Source organism: Corvus cornix, chromosome 1A (genome assembly GCF_000738735.6).
Source record: "Corvus cornix cornix isolate S_Up_H32 chromosome 1A, ASM73873v5, whole genome shotgun sequence".
NCBI classification, from domain to species: domain Eukaryota; kingdom Metazoa; phylum Chordata; class Aves; order Passeriformes; family Corvidae; genus Corvus; species Corvus cornix.
The window spans coordinates 39,140,423-39,161,369 of NC_047057.1; the positions used below are offsets into that span (position 1 = coordinate 39,140,423).

The following is a 20,947-nucleotide window of genomic DNA, read 5'->3' on the forward strand; positions in this document are numbered from 1 at the left end:
TCAGGAAAAGAATTATTTGATCACATCAGGCAGTTCTCTACTGATTGCCTGACTTTCAGTTCAGGGACATTGTGAGCACATACTTATCTTCTGTCAGAGAATATCATACATCTCAAGAAAGTGACATTGCTTTTTTCTAGCCTCTTATTTTCTTCTCTTACTTCAGATACATGACTTCACAAGCAGCCTAGCAGTTCCAAAAAATGCTAAGCAAGTTCACTGTTAACTGAATCAGGGCATAAATACAGTACTGAACAGCTGGAATTCTGGAAAATAGTTTATGTGAAGTGTCACAAAATTCCTGGGACCATGGAAACGTCAAATTTGAGATGCTTGACCGAGAAAGCTCCACAATGAGAGATGATAATCCGAGCCTCTGCAGATTCTTTATTGTTTATAAACTGTTGCTGCTGCCTGTGTAAAATCAACTTCAGCAAAGACACATCCTCTGCTTGGAAAGAAAGCTAAATATCAGCATCCATGTGGCATTGATGCTGCTTGAGTCTGCTCACACACTGCTTTTCAGCCAATATAATGAATAATACAGTTTGTAAAGATGGTGTCAATTGTGTGACCATTTAATAACTCCTTATTCCATTAAATACTCAGGCCTAGCATCAGCTGGATCAAGACTATATATATATATATATATGTATCTATATAAAGTCTTTCTGTAAACTGACATGACTTTTGGATCCAAATGGACCAATCCTAGTGATCCAGAACCTTCAGAGGGCTCTCTTCTCCAAAATAAATTTCAATTAATTAACTATTTACTAATTCATTGGCAATCTTTCTTGGTAATTCCTCATTAATTACATTGAAACCTTGGATGCTGGTTTCTCATTCTCTTGTAATAATGAAAAGTAATTTCCTTGGGAAAAAAAAACTAGAAAAAGTGTCTTTAAGGCTTCTCATAATGTCAGGTTCTTCACCATAATATTCTTGAGAGTTAGTATATTGTACAGCATGGATTTTGCAGCTTGAAAGATGATAAAAGATTAAATCTTCACGGTGAATCTGCATCAGAGACAACATATTTTTTTACCCATGTTCCTGCTAATGGTCATTCCTGTAAATGTTTCAGAGCCTTTGTATTCTTCACTGTGTGTCTTCCAAATACAGCACAGTTTGTTTATCCTGTTGTTAAATACTTGTTTTATTCTTGCAGATGAGAGCCATTGTTAGGTGATTCTGTTTCATACTGTTGAGTGTGCTCAACTGACCTTGTAGGAGCAGCACTTAGAATCTTTACATTGCTTTAAAATAAACACTGATGCTGTTCACCACAGTCAAAGCAGAAATGTGGATAATTTTGTATTGTCCAATGAATGCTAATTAGGTTTAATTTTCAGTGTTTGCACCAACAACTTTATCAGAGATGGTCATATTCTTTATTGTGATGACCAGTTCAGTTTGATTACTTCTTCTCCTGTAGTAGTTTGCAGATGGAAATTCAGTCTTGTGTATCTTTTATTTAATTCAACTTACCCTGATTCCTCAAAGAAAGACATGGTTTGCTGATGACAGCAATGTGAATGCAAGAAGAAAGCAATCTGTGATTAGCTATGCCCTTCAGACTGCCTCTCTCTGTAAGCACAACTGCTCTCATTACCCCTTGCTCACCATTTAATTTGCAACTTGCTAATTAATATGGCTACAAGCACCGATTCTGAAAGAAATGGAAAATAAGGTGCAGTTACATGAACTGGTAAATGCCATGGTCTGAACTCATCTAATTCTAACTCTTCCCTTTTCAAATATCATCCAGTTTCAGAAACCAGCTGCAGACACTACTGGAAAGCTAGAGCTGTTTCACTATGGCTGTTCCAAGCTGAAGGCAGTAGTTTCAATACAAAGTTTTTACAATTAATTGTATTACCCCAAAATTGTGTCTATAATCTATACTTGCTCATCTCACTTAAACACTGGACTTCTAAGAAGTCCAAAGCACTCAGCAACTCCCACTGAACAGCACATGACTAAGCTACTAGGTATGGACCTATCAAAATAAAATTAATTTATTATTGGTCATATGGAGTTTATTTAGGAATTGCTAGTGAACAATAACTTAAGTATATTCTATTTCTTAGTTATTATAGTAGTCACTAATACTTCAAAGTAATAATTGTAAAGCATACACTTCCAGGCAAACACTTCTATTAGGCTGCTCTAATACATGAATGTTATTCACAAATAATGACACAACAGGTTGACAGATTCTGGTATAAGCCAGCTGGTTTACACTTCACAAAAAAAATTTTTCTCACGATTTTCTCTGAGTCTAAACATAGCTATAAGTTGTCAGTTACTGGTTTCAAAACATAGATCTAAGATTACTTTGTCAGGGTGGTTTATCTAATCAGAATAGAATATGTTTCTTCTTCTAAACTTTTCCTCAGTGTTTAATTTTCAAATTGCCCCAAAAATATAATCAATACACTTTCTCAAAAAATCCACAAGCTTACATCGATTCAGTTGAAGCCTTATTTTGGATGATTTTTTTCTGGTCAAGAAGGCATCTGGCAATCTTTTAGTCTGTGCAGTTTCTCTGAAATGTTGTCCAGAGCAGTCTAGTGAAAAATTAAATACAAGTGGATTTTCGGCATGCTTTTTTGAAATCTGATTAGAATGTGAAGGTTAAGACCCATTCTGTGATATGGAATCTCTGAGTACTACACCACTTTCATTCCTGTCTTTGTTTATATTTTATGAATTGCATAGGGAAGGAAGAGTATCAGCTCAACCAAGGTTCTTTCCATACCTTGAGAAATGTCATGTACTCTTTTAGGAGAGACCATAAGACTACTTTGGATTTTGGAATATCACCAGGGTGTTTTAACATGGTACAGAAGTAGTTATCAGAGCCATCTACTTATTTCAAAAAACTCAAAAAATAAATTTGCAGATTTTTTATTGTTCCACGTACCCATGTCATATTCAAGAAACCATGTTAAAACCTCTATATCCCAGTGTATTTTAATATGTTTCTGAGCCTTCAGGAATACCAAAGCAAATAAAACCTTAGTATATAAACATGCAGAAGTTATAAAGTGAAATGATGAGACATGAACAGAACACAGAGGCTAAGGAATACAGTTCAGACTGTTGTATTCCTTGCAGTGGCAGATCACAGGTAACCAACCTTGTATATGAGCATGTACCTTAAATGTCACACAGACGAATAACTGAGTGACCTTCACAGCCTAAAACAGTTTTGCAGCTGTGCAATAAGTTTCTGTAACAACAGGATACAATATTCAAGGTCATTACTGCTATTTAATACAGTGCAAATTTCTTTCCAGATGACTTTATCTTAATAGCTTCTATTTTCCAAAACCAGCAGCTATTTTCCTTTTGAAAGAAAGGAAATATCATTTGGCATAATCATTTTGTGGTTTCGTGGTGTGCTGTTTTAAACAATCCCTGTGTTACTGCTAAGGAGGGAATTGTGTTCATTCATTACTCTCAGTGCATCTCCAGAGCTTCCACTTCCTAGCCGCTATCATTCCAGTTTTCCATGAAGGTCCATGGCTCTGCAAAAAATCCTTGTGAGGCCCAGAGCAGTAAGCTGTCGTTTTTCCACAGTCTGAGCACTAAACTCTTCTTTTGTACATAGACAGCAGGGATGTGATCAGCCAGTGCTGGATGCAGAAGCTACCCCTTCACATAGCCTTTTCTTCCTTTCACTTGCAGAATTATGGTTTGACTATTGCCCTCTTGACTGAGATTAGGTTTAGATGCCACAGTCATCATGTTCAGAAACAACATGGTGTGAAAATGCATTTTACGCTTCCAGCAGTTTGTAGTGTAAAGAGACAAATCAGCATATACTTTAAAAATAGCCTTTCATGTAACTACAAAAAGCATGGTAACAAGTGATTGTACAACACACAATGTGTCTTGTACTCATGTCACATTTCATGTTCCCTGCGTTTTTCCTAATCACAAGTAGAAGACATCTGTCGTTATTACTCCTTTTCTTCCTGCAAGGAATCCCTGCTTGAGGATAGAACCATAGAAAATCCTTGTCCCAGCCAGCAACAGTGCAATGGGCCTCCAGTTTCTGATAGGCACTCCCTCCTCCCCAGGAAATCGTCTTGTAGTAAAATAAATGTGTTTGTGCAGTGGTGACTATTTGTCACTGCAGACCCTGACACAGGCATTAAAGCATCTGCCATTTAGAACTGTGTCTCATAACTGGCCAACATGAGAGCTGCAATGAAACCCTATCTTACCATATTGAACTGGAGAAGTCTGTTTAGTTAGCAAGGTTGCACCTCTCAGATACTAACAGGACTGTAACTGATATGAACACTAAAGTCCATATCCAATCAAAGGCAAACAGCAATAATTTGGAACAGCTATAACAGTCAAGACCTCTGTGAATAAGAATTTTTAAGTCTTCCCCTAAAAAGATTGTAAATTTTCACAAAGTTCTCTTTTCCAGGTCTCTACCTTTCTGGCTCCCCAGCTCCAGAGCATATACTACTACACTGCTCACTACTCTATTTGTAAAACTTGCATTTGAGGGATGGTTGCTCCCATGTGCTTTTAAATTCTTTAAAGTGTCACATACTTATATACAAGCACTGGCATGTACAGTACCCACACACTTCCTCTAATCAGTTCCTAAATCTCCTGTGAGAATGCGTGTGACATAGTGGATATGCAAATAATATCATGCATATCATCAAATAGTAACCTTGGACAAGCAGAATTTGAATAGGGTCAAGTAAACAACAAATTCTAGGTAAACAAAAGTCAGATAAGTCTAACAACATACATAAATTACCATCAAGAATTAAAGCTGGTCTGTATTATCCCTACAGACCTATGTGAAATTCAGTTTAAGGCAAGAAGAGCTAATGGAATTCAGCTGAGAAGTGGTGCTACATACTAAAAGCCATGAAGTTCCATATGCTTTGTTCCAGTACCAGGAATTATGCTTCCATGAATGTCAGAAAGGTTCTTTTGCTTAAATTTCCCATACGTCATTGTCGGCATAAAAAATGTTGGTGCCTCATAGAGCCTCCATTGCCCAGACTTTGAAGAAAACTCATGGCAAGTCTCTAATCTTTATTTACCAAACATTTCTGTAATATGTTGTAGATTCAGAAATAGGTACATGCTTTTTAACAACTACCAATCTTTGGTGCACCAACTCTCCCCTTACACATCTGTCAGCCATTTCAAACATGCTACAAAGTAGATGCTTAAAATATCCTTCTGAAGGGAAAGGAGGGATGAAGTTTCTAATCCTCCATTTGCAATCCTTAGCATAATATTCTATTTCAGCAGCCAATCACACTTGTCTCGTTGTTCCCTAAGAACTGTGACTACAAATGTTAGCAGCTAATATAGGTGAGCCAAGCACAGATCTGTCAAACCTATCCGTGCTGAAGACCCAGCATCCCCTTAACATTTCAGGGTGCCTTCTAACTTAATTTCTCATGAACAGAACCCAGATGACGCACCCTTGAGAGCACCCTGTCAAGAGTATGGAAAGTGCAGTAAGTTGGGGCTAGTCAGAGATTTGCTCCACAAAGGCATTCCTGTCAAACTGAAATGAGAATGTAAACACATCCTGGGTGAGTATCTGAGTGCACCTACTGACACATCATGAGGAATGACAGACAATTAACCCTCTAACAGCTTAGACTGGTGTCCTAATTATGTTACCACACAGGCTACAAGTGACAACAAAACATGGGTAGTAACACATATTTCTAGACATGCCACCTACCCTTACCTGAACAACCTACTAAACTCATTTGAGAAGGTCTGTGTAAGCTGGAATAGACTGAGAACACAACAAGAGCAAGAGCCTAGAGGTTTCCAGTAGCAAAGAGGTTTTCAGTACTCAAGTGGTTGCCTGGAGACAGTAATGAGGAAAGCATTTTTTCTTTTTTTCTATTGAGAAATTAGATGAAAAATGCTACAATTTTAAAAGGTGTTATTTTTCCTGTGGGGAAAAGAAAAAGGATGTTAGAAATAGCAATGAGTAGAAGATATAAAGTCAAATGTTAGAGGGATTTCAGAAACATGTTTAGAAGAATATAAACCTTTTGAAAAGACAAAGGCAGAAGAACAACATCCTGTATTAACAATAAAATATACTGAAAGTTTCTGCTAAGAAAGATGTTGTTGAACATGAGTGTAAAAGGAAGAAGAGGAGAGTAAGAATGCGAACAGAAAGATTTCCATTTCTAAAGTGAAGACAAACTCTGAGAGCCCCATTATGCCCACAGCTGGACCTACACTGGTAACCTGCATTTCAGAAATCTGCAAGAAGCAATTTAAGAATCATTATCCTCGTAGCCAAAGTATCTACCCATCTCTCAAATGAGGTATTGTATGAGTAGAATAGGGCTATAACAAGGGCTGAAAATTTCACCTTCACCCAGGTGTGCTTTCACAGTGACACATAGGAATGGATATGATGGATCCTCACTGATTACCAATGCCACTGCAAAGTGCCAAAGAGATCAAAGATTTAAAATGCACTGTGCCTGTGGTTGGAAGAATCTTGAGAACAGTGAAGGAGAAAAAGGAGATATTTGGAATGGTATAAAGTGTTAAGTAGGTCCTAGCTGACAAAACACTTCTCTATAGTTCTCTACTAAATTTCTGCTTAAATATGTCAAGAGTGACCCAGGCAGTTCCAGGCTTATTATTCAACCACAGTTATCCAGAAAAGTTGTATGTGGAAAAGTGAATTTGAAGAGATCTAACTCCTGGAGACCAGCTGTGACTTAAAATGCAGTGCATCTTTCTTGGATTTGGTCATCCTGACCACTTACTGAATTTACAACTCGCTGACTGTCTGAAATACTTCTTTGGTAAGGATAATAGACCTTGTAGACCAAATACAGCACATCACAGTTATATAAATATGCTGAAAGTGTATTTTCAGTAGAGCTACCACGTGTGGAAGCATGAACAATTGAATAAAGAAGTGGCTTCAGAGTAAGTTTTTCTGTGAGGTTCTATCAAGCGGACTGAAATTACAAGCAGACTTCAGCAGTGATCCTCCTTTCAATTCTATGTCCAGTTATTCTTATTCACATGCTTTTACTTCCTCTTATGTCTTTATGTTTATATCTAACACGATTGGGAATACAAGGCACGAAGAGAAAAAAGGCCACTCCGCTTGACTCAGCTTTGTAATGGAGAACATCTCTGAGGATATTTTGTTCATATGTGCTAGGGCTGTTTTCTAGCTGTGTTATATAAACCAAGGATCTGGAGTGGGAGATACAGCAAAATTCAAGTTTCTGATATGATGGGGAAACTCATTGTGTTCATTCAAATTAAAATTCATTTACAGTTGTTAGGAGTTTTGCTCCTATCAATTAGTCTTACAAAGGACTAATTATGCTGTGCCCACATCACTGCGAGGAACTGAATCTGTTTACTCTGTCACTAAGTGCTGGAAAGAAAGAACTGATTTTGTTTCCTGTTTAAAAAAAAATCTGTTGAAAGCAGCAGGAGCATCTGGCTCCTAAACTTACAGTTTCCCAACTTGCTGAGTTCTCTTAAAGCTCTTGAAAGGCCAACAACAATTTGGTAATTATCTTTCTCCTTTAAACTAAATTTTCATTTGTACACCTTACCAATAGACTGATCTCGTCTGTCTTGTTCCAAATATTCCCAGAGTAGTATTGAAGAAGCAAAAGATTAAAAGAAAAAAAATGAGGGTAGTAAATGTGAAAAAAAAATTTAAACAATCAGCACTCTTTTGGTTTGTGGCATTTGGGGGTTTTTTGTTTGTTGAGGGGTTTGTTTGTGTTTGGTTGGTTGGTTTTTGTTGTTGCTGCTTTGGGGTTTTTTATTACTACCATTATTAATGCTATGGGACAGAGACCCCTGTAATACCTGAAAGCATGTAAAGGGGTAGCTTCTCTGTGGACAGTTAGCAAATTAAATCAGAGACACAAGGGATGGGTAAAGGTCAACATTATATCCCTCTTTAAAGGTAGAAAATTAAATCACAGGAAAAGTGAGTGGCTGGTCAAAGGTCAAACAGAAAGCAAGTTGCAAAACATGGAAACTGAGAAACTGTTTCTTATGGTCAGTGCCTTAACTGCCAGACTGCCTTTTCTTTAATCTGAAGAGGGAAAAAAACCTCAGTGGTGGAATAGTATGAAAATTAGTTTTGCTGAGAACAGTCTGAATTTCTCTGTCTCATCCAAAACTGGATATTGTTCTGCCTCATTAAAGCAGAAATGAGATCCACTCCAACAACACTGATGTGGTGAAAACAAAACTACAACTACTCTTAGTGCTAAAGATTTTTGTACTCCAAAAAATTGGTTTGCAGTTTTGGAGACCCAGTCAAGTCAACGATTAATTTCATTGTAGCTTTAGAGAAATGAACAATACCACTACATTTGCCTTCAGAAAGATGAAGTTTGGAGCTACATTTGAGAGCTATAAGACCATTGCAGGTGCTTCATCTTCATGTATTATTGTTTCTATAAAAAGCTTACATGTGTGTACACACATAAGCACACAGGAATGTACTTACTTATCCACATAAATATACATACATATGCATGTGTGTGTGCCTAGAGATATGGACACATATGCATATACACACACACACACACACATATATATATATATTTACACGAGCATAAAAACATTACATGGTACTTAAAGAACACAAGGCAGTGCTGGAAAAGAGGCAAAGCAGCCGTTTTCCCCATCCTCTTTCTTTATGTCAGACAGTTCCAGACATGATGTGACATTACAGTATAAGCTAACAGAGGGTGATCACAAGCTCCATTTCTGTCTCAGTGTCTAGGAAGCTCTGTATACCCTGCCAGGCCCAAGGGATTAAACTTCAGTTAAACCATATGGCTGGGCTTTGCTTGCACTAAACAGCGTCAAGGACAAGGGCTGTCCAGAGAGCCCCGTCACACTGCAACCCAGTCACCTGGAATCACTCCTGTCACCTCATGGGCAACGTGGGAAAGTTCAGACTGAAAGGCTAAGCCGAGGGGCACTGTCTGTGGGTGCCTCATCATCGCAGCCCAGCTCTGCCTTGGCAACCTTCCCCATGTGTGGAGGAACAGCGAGCTTGGCTCCTAACCTTGGGCTGGCCCGAGTGGCTTGGGTCACAGGAATGGCATGCTTCAAGGGGAAGGGGGCGGGGAGGGGGGAAAATAGCAGGGGCTTCTTCTGAAAATATTAACCCGCCTATTTGGAAAGTAATGGCTGCCTTTGAAATCTCTCCTTATAGACCTATACTTAGCCCCGGGCAGGGAGCGTGCGCCGGGGGTGTGAGGATGGGCTGGGGGAGGGCTCCCTGCGCAGCCCCGCGCCTTTGTCCTCCAGCTGCGCCCCCGAGGGCTCGGCAGCGGGGCCGGGGCCGCCCGCCGCGCCGGGCCGCTGCTCCCGAGCCCCCGCCTCGCGTCCCTTCACTGCACCCCGAACTCACGGGCTTTCGGAGGAGGGTGGAAAGTTGGGTTGTATTTTTTTTACGGTTGTTTTTGTTCTTTTTAAATTTTTTTTTTTCTGATTTGTCTCCCACCTCTCGTGTCCCGTCCTGTCCCGTCCTCCCCCCCCACCCCCTTCTAAATAGGAGATGTTCTCAGGACAGCGCCCGGGAGACTGGCTGGAATCAGTTTTGGAGGGTGATACACCGCGACAGCTAAAAGTTGGATAGGGTTTCAGCAGCTCCTATATAAAGCAGGGGGGACTTATGTCACTGCACTAATTAAATTCCATCTGGGTTGTTCCTCGGGGTGTTTTTGAGACTGCCACCCAACTCAAGCAGGCAGAGAGGCCGAGGGACAGCATGATGGACCTTTTTGAAACTGGCTCCTATTTCTTCTACTTGGACGGGGAGAATGGAGCCCTGCAGCAGCTGGAGATGGCTGAGGGATCCCCGCTGTACCCAGGCAGCGATGGCACCTTGTCTCCATGTCAGGACCAAATGCAGCCAGAGGCTGGCAGTGACAGCAGCGGAGAGGAGCATGTGCTGGCACCCCCGGGACTACAACCCCCTCACTTCCCCGGCCAGTGTTTGATCTGGGCTTGTAAAACTTGCAAGAGAAAGTCGGCTCCCACGGACAGACGGAAAGCAGCCACCCTGCGGGAGAGGAGAAGGCTGAAGAAGATCAACGAAGCCTTCGAGGCTCTGAAAAGGCGGACTGTGGCGAACCCCAACCAGAGGCTGCCCAAGGTGGAGATACTGAGGAGCGCCATCAGCTACATCGAGAGGCTGCAGGACCTCTTGCACAGGCTGGATCAGCAGGAGAAAATGCAGGAGATCGGGGGGGACCCCTTCAGCTTCAGCCCCAAGCAGGGAAATGTAAGCACTGCCGCTTGGCCCCTCCGCCGCCACGGCAGCGCCGCCGCGCCGTCCCCTCCCTCCTCCTCCTCTTCGGCAAGGCCGCTGCGGGAGCCGGGAGGGCCGGCGGGCGCTCCTCGGGGAACCTGCCAGTCCTCGGGCCTCCAGAGGTCTGCCTGCCCGGTCCGGCCCGGGGAGCCGCGGCCGCCCCTCTAACACCCGTCCTCTCCCCGTGTCTCCCCGCTCCCGCCCCCGCCTGTGTGCCGCAGATCCCCAGTTCGGACTTCCTGAGCACCTGCAGCTCCGACTGGCAAAGCGTTTCTGACCATTCCCGAGCCCTAGGAGTCAGCCCCAAGGAAGGTAACTCACCCCGCGGGCCCCGCTCGCAGCCCTGCCGGCCCTGCTCGCCCTCCGGCCGCGGGCCCGAGCCCCCTTCCCCCGCCCCGACGGCCGCGGCCCCGGCGCTGCGGCTCCCACGCTCCCTCCTGTGCCCGGGCCCTCCGGCAGCCGCGAGCCCCGCGCCACAGGCCCGGCGAGGAGGAGCGGTCTGCTCTTTAATGCCTTTTCTCTCGTTGAGCAGGCGTCTCCGTTGTCGAGTCGTCGGCCTCCAGCAGCCTTCGCTGCCTCTCTTCAATAGTGGACAGTATTTCTTCCGACGAGCCCAAACTGCCCAGCGCGGAGGAAGCGGTGGAGAAATAAACCCGGTTTTGTGGTAGTATATTTAACGGAGACGGAGCCCCCACCCTCTTTCCTCTAAACTAAGAAACGAAGCAAATTCACACAGTGGAAAGCCCAAGCAGGGGCCTTTTTAAGATCGAATCGAGGTACACCCACCCCAAAGAAAATGGCTCCCACTGACTCGAGCCAGGCTTACCCCTTGCCTTCTTTCTTTTCCCGAATTTTGTTTTCTTTAAATTGTGTTGCATAGACCACCCTTCCTTCCCCCCCCCTTTTTTTTTTCTTTTTTTCCCTTTTTTTAAAATTTAAGATACTTACCTGTGTACCGGTGATCCGCTTTGTCTGAGACTCACCGGGAAGTTCATTCCTGTCTGAGTGAAGCTGTTGGTTGCCTTTCGTGTGAGTCATATTTAAAGAGTTCCCGCCTCATTTCGTTCCTGTAAATAATTTCAGTACTGTCTTTTCTTTTGTAAACATAACATATATATTTAAATGGTGGAATGTGATACTGTATATAAGAACAGATGGATTTCTTGGATTGTAAAATAAAGCTCTTTGTGTTAGTGTTTTCCTCCCCTCCCCGTAATTTCATAAAATAACCCGATCCTGGAGTTAAAACCCACCACTGACTTTAGCGAGATGAAGGCCAGAAGAGTCAGACCCACGTAGCAGAAGCACGAACCGTGTGATTGGAGGCAGGACAGGGGACATATATTTCCTTCGTTTACTCCTCTAAGGACAGTCTCTCCCTCTTTAGAGCCGCACCCACGGTGTGAATCACCCACTCCCCGTGGGCTCCCGGGCGGGCACGGGTGGGTGTACGGGCAGGACCCGCCACCTCTCCGGCCGCCCGCAGTGCTCCGGTTCCTCGCCGTGCTTGCAGAACGCACGTCCCCCTGGAAAGCGATACTGCCCCCCTAAAATGTCCAACAGTGCCGCTCGAGTACCTTGCGAGGCTTCGTCGGCCTTGCCCTGCACGTGGAAGGTGAGGTTAGAAACTGGGCATGCAAGAAGATACCCCCGCCCGTCCCCCCCGCCCCGGGCTCCTGCCCCGGTTCTTGAGCTGGGAGAAGCTTAGTGTGTCTCACCTTCTCTCGGCACCGAGGACTTGAACGCAAGGGCTTGTCTGCCGCAAAAATGATGGGCCTGCTGCACTAACGGGGCAGCAAGTGGCTGTGACAGGAACCCGCTCCCTCTGGGGCTGGAGGGAGCTGTGGTTTCTTCCCAGGAAAGGTAACTCCCCTTGACTTCCTTGAGCCTGAGGGAGAAGGGAATGGGGTCCTTCGGGGAGGAAAGAGTTAAGTGACCGAAAGGGTTTAGAGGTGGGGGGGTAACAGCATATGAAGCCTTTCACTCAGTGATGTAAAAAAACACAGCCTCTCTGAGGATGGTGGAACGGAGCTGCTCACATTCAGAGCGTTACGGTTTGTAATAGATTGTGCCCCCGGGAAGGGGCGACCACCAGGGAACAGCGCGTTCTGCCCCTGGCACACACACGGGGCTTGCCGGAGAGCCTGCACAAGTAAACGGAGGACACTTCAACTCTACCTGCGTGCGCTCTCCTCGTCAACTTTAGCCCTTGATTTATTCTTTTTTTTTCTGTTTTTTTGAAAGGTCACTGTCGCGTTTCGGGAAGGTCTCCCCCTTCCTGGCCATCTCGGGCGCGGGTAAGCCCGCCTGAGGTGGAAACTCTGGGCAAAGCCTACCCTGAGAGCTAGCTCTCCAATCGACCGTGCCTTCTTACCACCCTTTCTGTGTCGCCGTGGCCAGCCGGGTTTTTAAACCAGTCATGTGCTAGCTCTAATTGCTCTCTAATGAGATACTCCGTTGTAAGGAGTAATTGCGGCGGAACAGTGTGGTGGGCATGGTAATGCAACAGTTTCCCCGTTTTTTCTCCTATCAAATTAAACCCCGTTGCCTCGGGGAACCCTGGGACTCTTCAGAAAGCGGTGCATCGGGGACCGCGGATCCCTGCGTGCCGCCTCTGCGACCTGGTGCGAGAGAGGAGACCATGTAGCTCGCTTCTATAGCGAAGGCACTTGCCCAGCCAGAGAGTATATCCGATCGGGTTAGTAGCTCGTCGTCTTCCTTCTTAATTTGTTTCAAACCCCGCTGGGTCCGCGGGAAGGGCTACACACAGTTCACACGGCGATTCGAGCCCCACGGGACCCGCTGCCCGCATCAGGGCAGGAGCCGTGCTGAGCCACCCCTCAAAGCCACAGTGTCGCGCCGACACCGGGGCAACCGACTGTCAGGTTTGCCTGCAGCCGGGCATTCACCTCAACAAGCTGCCCGTCCGCCCGGTAGGACCCCCACGGCAGTGCCTCCTCCAGCAGCAGGGTAACTTGAGCGATTGTTTGGAGTAAGTTTGCCTAAAGGAGAGTTTTTTCATTAAATAAAGAAAATACCTCCCGAAGAGACTCTCCGTGACCCCCGCGGCTGCAGCTGACATGCCGGGCTTCCCAGTGAAGGTCGTCAGTGTGTTTGCAATTAAAATGTTTGTGTTAGATATTAATAACGATAATCTTTACTTAAGTCCCCAGCCAAAGCAAACAGGGCCCTGGAATCACAAAATCAAAGGGCAATAACTGGGTAAAGACAAGAGGTTTGTGATTTAATGAAGTCTTTTTCCGGAGGGACCACGTACAAAGTCATCGAAGTTTTTACGCAAATGCAAGTGCCCCTGCCGCTCCCTCCTCCCCGCTGGCGGGCTGAAAATCCCACGCTCAACGCAGGCCCCCTCGCCTCTACCTGCTCCGCTCCCCCGGGAACCACCTGCTCGCTCCCTCAGGAGCGGAGGGATGCGGGGCTCCGCCGGCCCGCGGTGCGGGGTGCCCGGCCCGGCGTGGCAGAGCTCCGCCGCCCGCCCGAGGTGCCTGCGGGACCGGGAGCGATGAGGGCAAGGCAGGGGAAGTGGGGGAAGATGGGGTGCCTGTCTGCAGTGCTGCCGCATTGACACCGCTTTTCTCTGAAGTGACGTGACCTAGTGTTTAAAGCCTTGCTTTTAGTTTGAGGTTTTGGGTTTTATTTTATTTTGTTTTGTTGGGTTTTCTTGATTGATTGGTTTTGGTTTTTATATTGTATATCTTTATTTTCCTCGGTAAAATCGGCCGCAGTCCAGGGAGGGATGCGGACAGCCAGCAGCAGGCTTAGCTCATTCTCTGAGGTGGAAGTCAAGGCGGTCAAGAGGCAACACAGCAGCTATTTCCACGGGAGAATTCCTGCGTGGACCACTGCTGCTTTGGGGACCCCATACGATTTTTCCACAGTTTCCGTCTTTCTGTGGAGAATGAGCTAGGGATGGGTGTAGGGGGCAGGGAGGGTGGAGGTTGAATAATTGAACCATGTGCTCGCTGGGACGTCCCTCAGATAGCAGGAACTAGCAACTTTTCCCAGTCTCAAGGCTGCTAAAAACCCCCTCATGTCCCTTTGATCTCTCCTGGGAGTCCCGGGGAGCCAGCAGAGGCCAATGCCTTCTTCAGCTGTCCTCTACACAAATCCCTCTGGCAGGTACTAATGTGTTTACTTAGGTGCGCACGGTTCCCAGCGCTGGGGGGAACCAAACGTTTCTCACACGGCTGGAAAGCGCCCGGCCCCACCAGCCCGACTGGGAAACAGTTTTGTTGTCGGGGCATCACGGAGGAGCCCTCGCTGCGGCTGCCGGCACCCACGGACGGCAGCATTAAGTTACCACGCTCTCGCCGCCCTGCACGGGGCCCCGGTGTGCGCTCCGTGGAGGCCGGCGGGCACAGCGCGAGGCGCTCGGGAAGGCCGGAGGTGGGGGTGCGCTCGGGGGGACCGCAAACACCTCTCACCCCCTCAGTCCCGTGACTTATGGTTTCGGTAGGATTTTCTTCTCTTAAACAGAAAGGCGTGGGATACGGAAGAAAATGGCACGCTCTGCAAACGGTACCCACACGGGATGGAATCCCTCCAGGAATAGGTGCGGCAGGGGGATTCCTGAGGAGCGGGGAGGGCTAGGGTGAGGAACACAATTTAAAGGGATCCTGACACGTTTACCACTTTCTCTCTACCAGTCTACAGGAGCAGACAGTGTCTGATGCTAAAGCTGCTCCCGCTTTTGAGACTTGAGCCTCCTGAAATGCAGCACTATCCTCCCCCGCCCCCCACCCCGCCCTTCCCCAGCAGCCTCATTAGCCAGCCTTGTAGTTCGTGTTTTCTCTCCCCTTTCTTTAGTTCCACTCGCCTACTGCATTTTTGCAAATTTGTTTTGAGATCACTTTACCAGAGGAGCCGGGGGCTCCTTAAGGGATACTAATTACTGATTTTTTTTTTCTTCCTGAGTGACAGGAAGAAAATGCTTCGATGCTTTCTTCCATTTCCCCAAAAATATTCAAGGAAAAAGGAAAGACATTTTTCCAGCTCTTCAAAGACTTTTGGGGGAAAGCGCTTTTCTTAACAGCCCCAGCTCCGCTGAGTTAAGAATCAAATCTGCGAGCTAAAGCTCTGCATGCCAGGAGAGCGGGACTGAGGGGCTTGGCGTTGTGCACCGGGAGATCTACAGTGCATGCTTGGAGAGAAACCAAGCATGCACCAACCCAGAAAGGTGATCGGAACCGCAACTGGCACTTTAAAGATCAGCTTTATTTGTGCACGAAGCATAAATATGTAAACATGTCTATTTTAGCCAGCGCAAACGTGATAAATCAAATTGTGTGCATGTGTCTGTGTGTGTCTGTGTGTGTGCACGCCACAGCCCAGTGAAGAGTTCAAGTTACTGCCGAGCAGGACCCCTCCTGACTGATGCTGTCTTAGGAAAACAATAGGAACTGTCCTGTTTCAGATGTGGCCCAACAAAACAGCAACCTGCACCTCAGAGTGGCAGAAGCCTGAAATTCTGAGCTTTCCCATTCTGTACCTTTACTCCTTTATCAACTCTCTGCTTTTCATACAGTATTCATTTCAAAGAGAGCTCCCCGCCTTTATGGCCTCAAGTGCAGGTGTAGCCTTCTCCAGCTTTTAGATAATTATGCATCCCTTCGTAGGAAGAAGGGTGTGTGCATGGTTGCTTCTTAGGAAAAATTTTAGCCTAAGAGTGGAAATCCGCCTTTGGGGGCTCGGGGGTGGTGGTAGCGGGGAAACAAGGATGGGTTCCCTCCAGCCCCAGCCCAGGCCGAGGTGCTTGCCTTTCTCTGCCTTGCCCGTGTGGATCGGAGGGCTTCCCAGCTGTGTGCGCTGCTAGGGGATCTCTCTCAGGGGATACTCCCTACCTGCCTTGCTCACTTAATCAGCGGCTCCCGAAGACAAGCGGCTCGCCATGCCACCACATTACCGCTTCCTGAAGGGAGGCTAACTGAAGGCGCCTTTTTCCTGGGCACACAAACCGGCTCCGTAGCGTTTGAACCGCTGCTGGGTCATTTGCTCTCCGTTTGAGTTAGCCTAGGTCACATAATTTCATTCCCAGGTAGAGAAGGTTTCCTTTGCCTTCTCATAGTATTTTCCTCAGCTACAAAAGCCACCTGGATGAAACCAAAGGATTCCTGCGCGTTAGCAAATGCCTGTTAAATGGCTTCATTACCACTCTAATGACCCTTGCACCTCTCCGCTCGGCTACTGCTGCGGCTGGGGCTCTGCGAGGCTTTTGTCCCCGACTTGTGTAAAGTTACTTAGGGATTGCGGGGTTAGAAATTTTACACTTCCAGGAGGGGTTTGTTGCACTGGCAGCTGGGACGCATCTGTAACGGTACAAGTTTGCCTGAAAGCAGAAAATTAGCAAGCCACTGCTTGACTGTTGTGTCTCTAGCAGCACCAGGTCACACGAGTAGGAGAAAGAATGGGAAGGGGATTTGTCTCGGAGCAAACACATACGCTTTTCTTTTGTGAGTACCTTTCCTTGTGACCCGATCCGACAGCAGTAAAATCTGTTTTCCCCCCTCCCCGTCTCTCCTAGCCACAAGTAGCTGTGCATTGTTGTCCCCGAATTTGTAAATTTGAGCCGTTGGTGAGAGAACTTTAATTACAGGACAAAGCGCTCCTTGAGATAAATAAACACATCTTAGGTCTAAGAAGAAAGTTGTATTGTTTCAGGTTAGATCTGGATCACGGGCTGCGGGAGGTAAGGATATGCAAGTAGACACTGGAGGTGTCCCTCCCGAGGAAAACTGTGGTGGGAAACATGGGAAACGGGAGATGGGAACATCGGGACGAGGAAGGGCTCAGTAGGAAATGTCAGTGGTTCGTGCGCGTCCAGTGCCCCTCTTTCTCTTTCCACACCAAAACTGCAAATTCACAGACTTGGTTGAAAATTCGGAGATGTCGCAAGCAGTTCTTGGGAGGTCTTTCATTAGAAAAGTGCCCATCTCTCGGCGCTCCAAAGGAGCGGTGCGGAGCAAATTGTCTCCTGGGGACTGGAGGGGGCTTGCCCAGACAGCTCCCGGCAGGGGCTGTGGTGGGATATGCTAATAAAGACTGGCCGCTGCGGACCAGCCTCCCTTTCCATGTATATATAAGGGCCCCCGCATCAGCCGAAGGACACTTGGTCTCGGGTCGCTAATTACGGAGAAATTGCCCCAGCGCGCTGCGGAGCGCCTCGCCGAGAGCCGGTGGCCGCCGTCCCGCACTGACGCCTCCGCAGCAGGGATGGAGGTGATGGGACAGCTGCAAGTTCTCCCGGTCCGAGCTCTTCTATGACAGCTCCTGCCTCTCCTCTCCGGAGGGCGAGTTCCCCGAGGATTTTGAGCCCAGGGATCTGCCCCCCTTCAGCGCCCACGAGCCCCCAGAGCCCGCCTGCTCTGAGGAAGAGGAGCATGTCCGAGCTCCCACTGGCCACCACCAAGCTGGTCACTGCCTCATGTGGGCTTGCAAAGCCTGCAAAAGAAAATCCACCACAATGGACCGGCGGAAGGCAGCCACCATGAGGGAGAGGAGGAGGCTGAAGAAAGTGAACCAGGCTTTTGAGACCCTGAAGAGATGCACCACTGCCAACCCCAACCAAAGACTCCCCAAAGTAGAGATCCTGAGAAACGCCATCAGATACATCGAGAGCCTCCAGGAGCTCTTGAGGGAACAGGTAGAAAACTACTATCACCTGCCGGGACAGAGTTGCTCCGAACCGACCAGCCCCACTTCGAGCTGCTCCGATGGGATGGTAAGAGAGAGGCAGGAGTGATAGGGCTGTGGGGACCCCAGGACGGCCTGTGGGCAGGGCCCCTCGGGTCAACGCCGTGGGACCGGTCCCATGGGTGTGGACGGGCCGAAGTCATCCGGACATTAGGAAAAGGCGGGGGTTTGCCCTCAGAGCAGGCCCCTTCCCAGATTTTGCGCTGAGCACGCACGTGGGCTATCCGGGGATGCATGGGGGGCGGAGGTAGCGCTGCCCGAGGGCACCCTGCAGGCGCCCCAGCCCCCGGGGTTCTGGCGTCCCCTCTCCTGCCCGCTTAGTGCGGCCTTAGAGGGGTAAGGCTGGGGGAGACGGGGAAGGCGCTGCCCAGCGCCAGCAGCCTGGTTGGGGAGCGGCTGCTTCGCTCGCTCCCCGCCGGCCTTTATGGCCCTTTCCCTTAGCGGGGAGCGTCCCGCTGGCCCTTGGGCGGGGGCGGCGGGCCGGCACTCGCCCCTCGCTGTCTTGCAGGCCGACTGTGGCAGCCCCGTCTGGTCGGCGAGAGGCGGCAGCTTCGACGCCGTCTACTGCGCCGAGATGGCCCACGGTAAGCCCGACTCGACCCGACGCGGCCTGGGGGTAGAGGCGGGGCCCGGGGACCCCCCGCTCCCCGGGGCATTTGGGGGAGGCGGCGCCGCACCCCGCAGTAACGCGCTGCCGTGTCCCCGTCCCTCCCCTCGGCGCAGGGTACGCCGCCGATCAGAGCAGCGCCCTGTCCAGCCTGGACTGCCTCTCCAGCATCGTGGACCGTCTCTCCCCGGCGGAGGAACCAGGGCTGTCCCTCCGCGACGCCAACTCCCTCTCGCCCGGCGCCAGCATCGACTCGGGGCCGGAGGCGCCCGGGACGCCGCTGCCCCGACGGACCTACCAGGCGCTATGAGGGGCCGGAGGGCCCTCACCCCGCGCCTGCCTCCGGGGCCGCTGCCGCCCGCCGGGGCCGCCTCCTGCAGACGCTTCTCGGCCGAGAGGGGCAGCCCCGGAGCACCTGGGCCGCCGCTTCCCTCCTGGGCTGGAGGCAAAGAGCCCCTCCGGGCCCCGGCCCGGGATCTCCCGCATCCCGGCAGGCAGACCCCGCGGCTCGGGACACACGCGCTGCCCTGGAAACCCCGCTGCAAATAAAACGTGCTGTGAGAGAGCTGTCTGGCCGGCTGGTTCTTTAAGTGCATTCCCTGGCATGGGGGAGGGCAGCGAGACTCGGCTGCGGGGCGCCCGCCAGCATCCCTGTGGAGCCCCCACCCAGCCTTGGTCGCCCCTCGGCTCCTGCCTGCGGGGCACCCGCCTCACCACGGCGGGCCCAAGCCGGCACGTGGAGTGTCTCGCTGGGCTGGGGCCTGGCAGCTTATTTCTTATTCCACCAGTGCATATTATTCTGAGACCCCTCATGGAGCAACAAAACCGTGGAAGTTTAAATACTCACACTATATGTCCTGTTATGGGCAGCGGTTCCTTTATTTTCTGCAAAAGTAAAAGTAATATTTCGTAGTAATATTTTTCTATCCTCTCCTCCCCCCCTTCCTTTCCCATCCACCCCTGCAAAGCTCATGTTTCTTCACTGGGTATGAAGATGGACTGTGTATTCCAGAATTTGACCCTAAAATTGCATGGTGACTCTGCTCTTAAAACAACTGTATGATCTAGCTCTGATGCTGTGCTGGGGAATTTTACTTCTTGCTCTGGCAGAGACAAGTTTAGCAAAGTCAGTAAGAACAAACCTCATGTATCTCTTTCACAAGCCACGAGGTATATTTCACAATATTCCGAAAGCAATACAGATTTATTTGCTCCTAATGACTTTGGTCTTACCAATCAGGATGCAAATTCATTACTCTACATGGCTCTGGAAATAGCCAGGTCAAATCTTCATGCATCTTCAGACTTAACAAGTATTTCCTTCCAGGCACTAAATCAAGTCTATCTATCATGAAAAATTTCTGGCTCTTTGCACTTCTCTAGTTATAATTCAAAATCTTCTTAGCCAATCCCTCCACCCTCCCCCCCCCCCGACAAAAAAAAAAAAAAGAAAAAGAAAAACAATATATGAGATGGAGAGATGGGCTCTTTCAGTGCATCCAGAAATGTTTCATATGATAAATACTCTGAGTGGGAAGGGATATATACACACCTCACTATTGTGGGTTAAGGATGTATTTGCCATTTGTGTTTGTGTTGCTAGCGCTCAGTGCCCAAGGGGCCTGGTAGTGGTATTTCACCTCTGATAAATCTTTCACTTGAACCCAGCCCAGCTTGGTCATGTCACCAAAAGTTATCACCTGAATGTTCTTTGTCAGTGTCTCTGAACCAAAGACAAAAGAAGCCTTTGCTTAGGGATGGCTCTGTCCCTGTAACATACTGAGGTACTGTGTGTCCCACAAGGGGCCACAGAGGTGAGGTGGCACCTGCCTGCCTGAGCCTGCAGCAGGGTGTGTGTCTGACACAGAGCAAGGCCAGCCCACCCTTCGTGCCCAGCTTTCCTCAAAATTACTTTCTGCCCTTGTGCATAGCCTTGAGGTAAGTGTTCTTTTCCTGCAGAGTATTTCAGGAGGAGCCTTGACCAGAATGGGCTTTCTGTGTATATAGATATGTCTGAAGTAATGATGGAGCAGAAAAAGTGGTTTTAAACCCCTGAGTTGCGGTCATGCAGAGGTACAAACTAGGTATTCTCACTCTCCTGTCATTGCAGATGCTTCAGGAGTATGCAAGTCTTTCTTGGTTCTGGGGGATCACTTCCTGAACCTGCTGTTCGTAGGAATCCTTATGCAAGACTGTGAACATCACTGGTTTTGTTTCCCGGCTTCTCACAAGCTGCTGCAGTGTTGCAGTGTTCACTTCTCTCAATCAAAATACTATCCCAA

At 48.1% G+C, this 20,947-nt stretch overlaps 2 protein-coding genes across 2 annotated transcripts; both read left to right on the forward strand.

The window, feature by feature from the left end:
- Positions 1-9,486: 9,486 nt before the first annotated feature.
- Positions 9,487-11,547, forward strand: MYF6 (myogenic factor 6). The gene is made up of 3 exons (XM_039571214.1): positions 9,487-10,321; positions 10,570-10,660; positions 10,881-11,547. Exons 1-3 carry the CDS (start codon positions 9,806-9,808, stop codon positions 10,997-10,999), a joined length of 726 nt encoding a protein of 241 aa, XP_039427148.1. The 5' UTR covers positions 9,487-9,805; the 3' UTR covers positions 11,000-11,547.
- Positions 11,548-13,649: 2,102 nt separating this feature from the next.
- On the forward strand, positions 13,650-19,199 carry MYF5 (myogenic factor 5). Its single transcript, XM_039571081.1, has 6 exons — positions 13,650-13,882; positions 14,509-14,755; positions 17,027-17,157; positions 17,597-18,086; positions 18,567-18,642; positions 18,782-19,199. The coding sequence occupies exons 1-6, from the start codon at positions 13,650-13,652 to the stop codon at positions 18,973-18,975; spliced, it is 1,371 nt and encodes a 456-aa protein (XP_039427015.1). The 3' UTR covers positions 18,976-19,199.
- Positions 19,200-20,947: the final 1,748 nt, after the last annotated feature.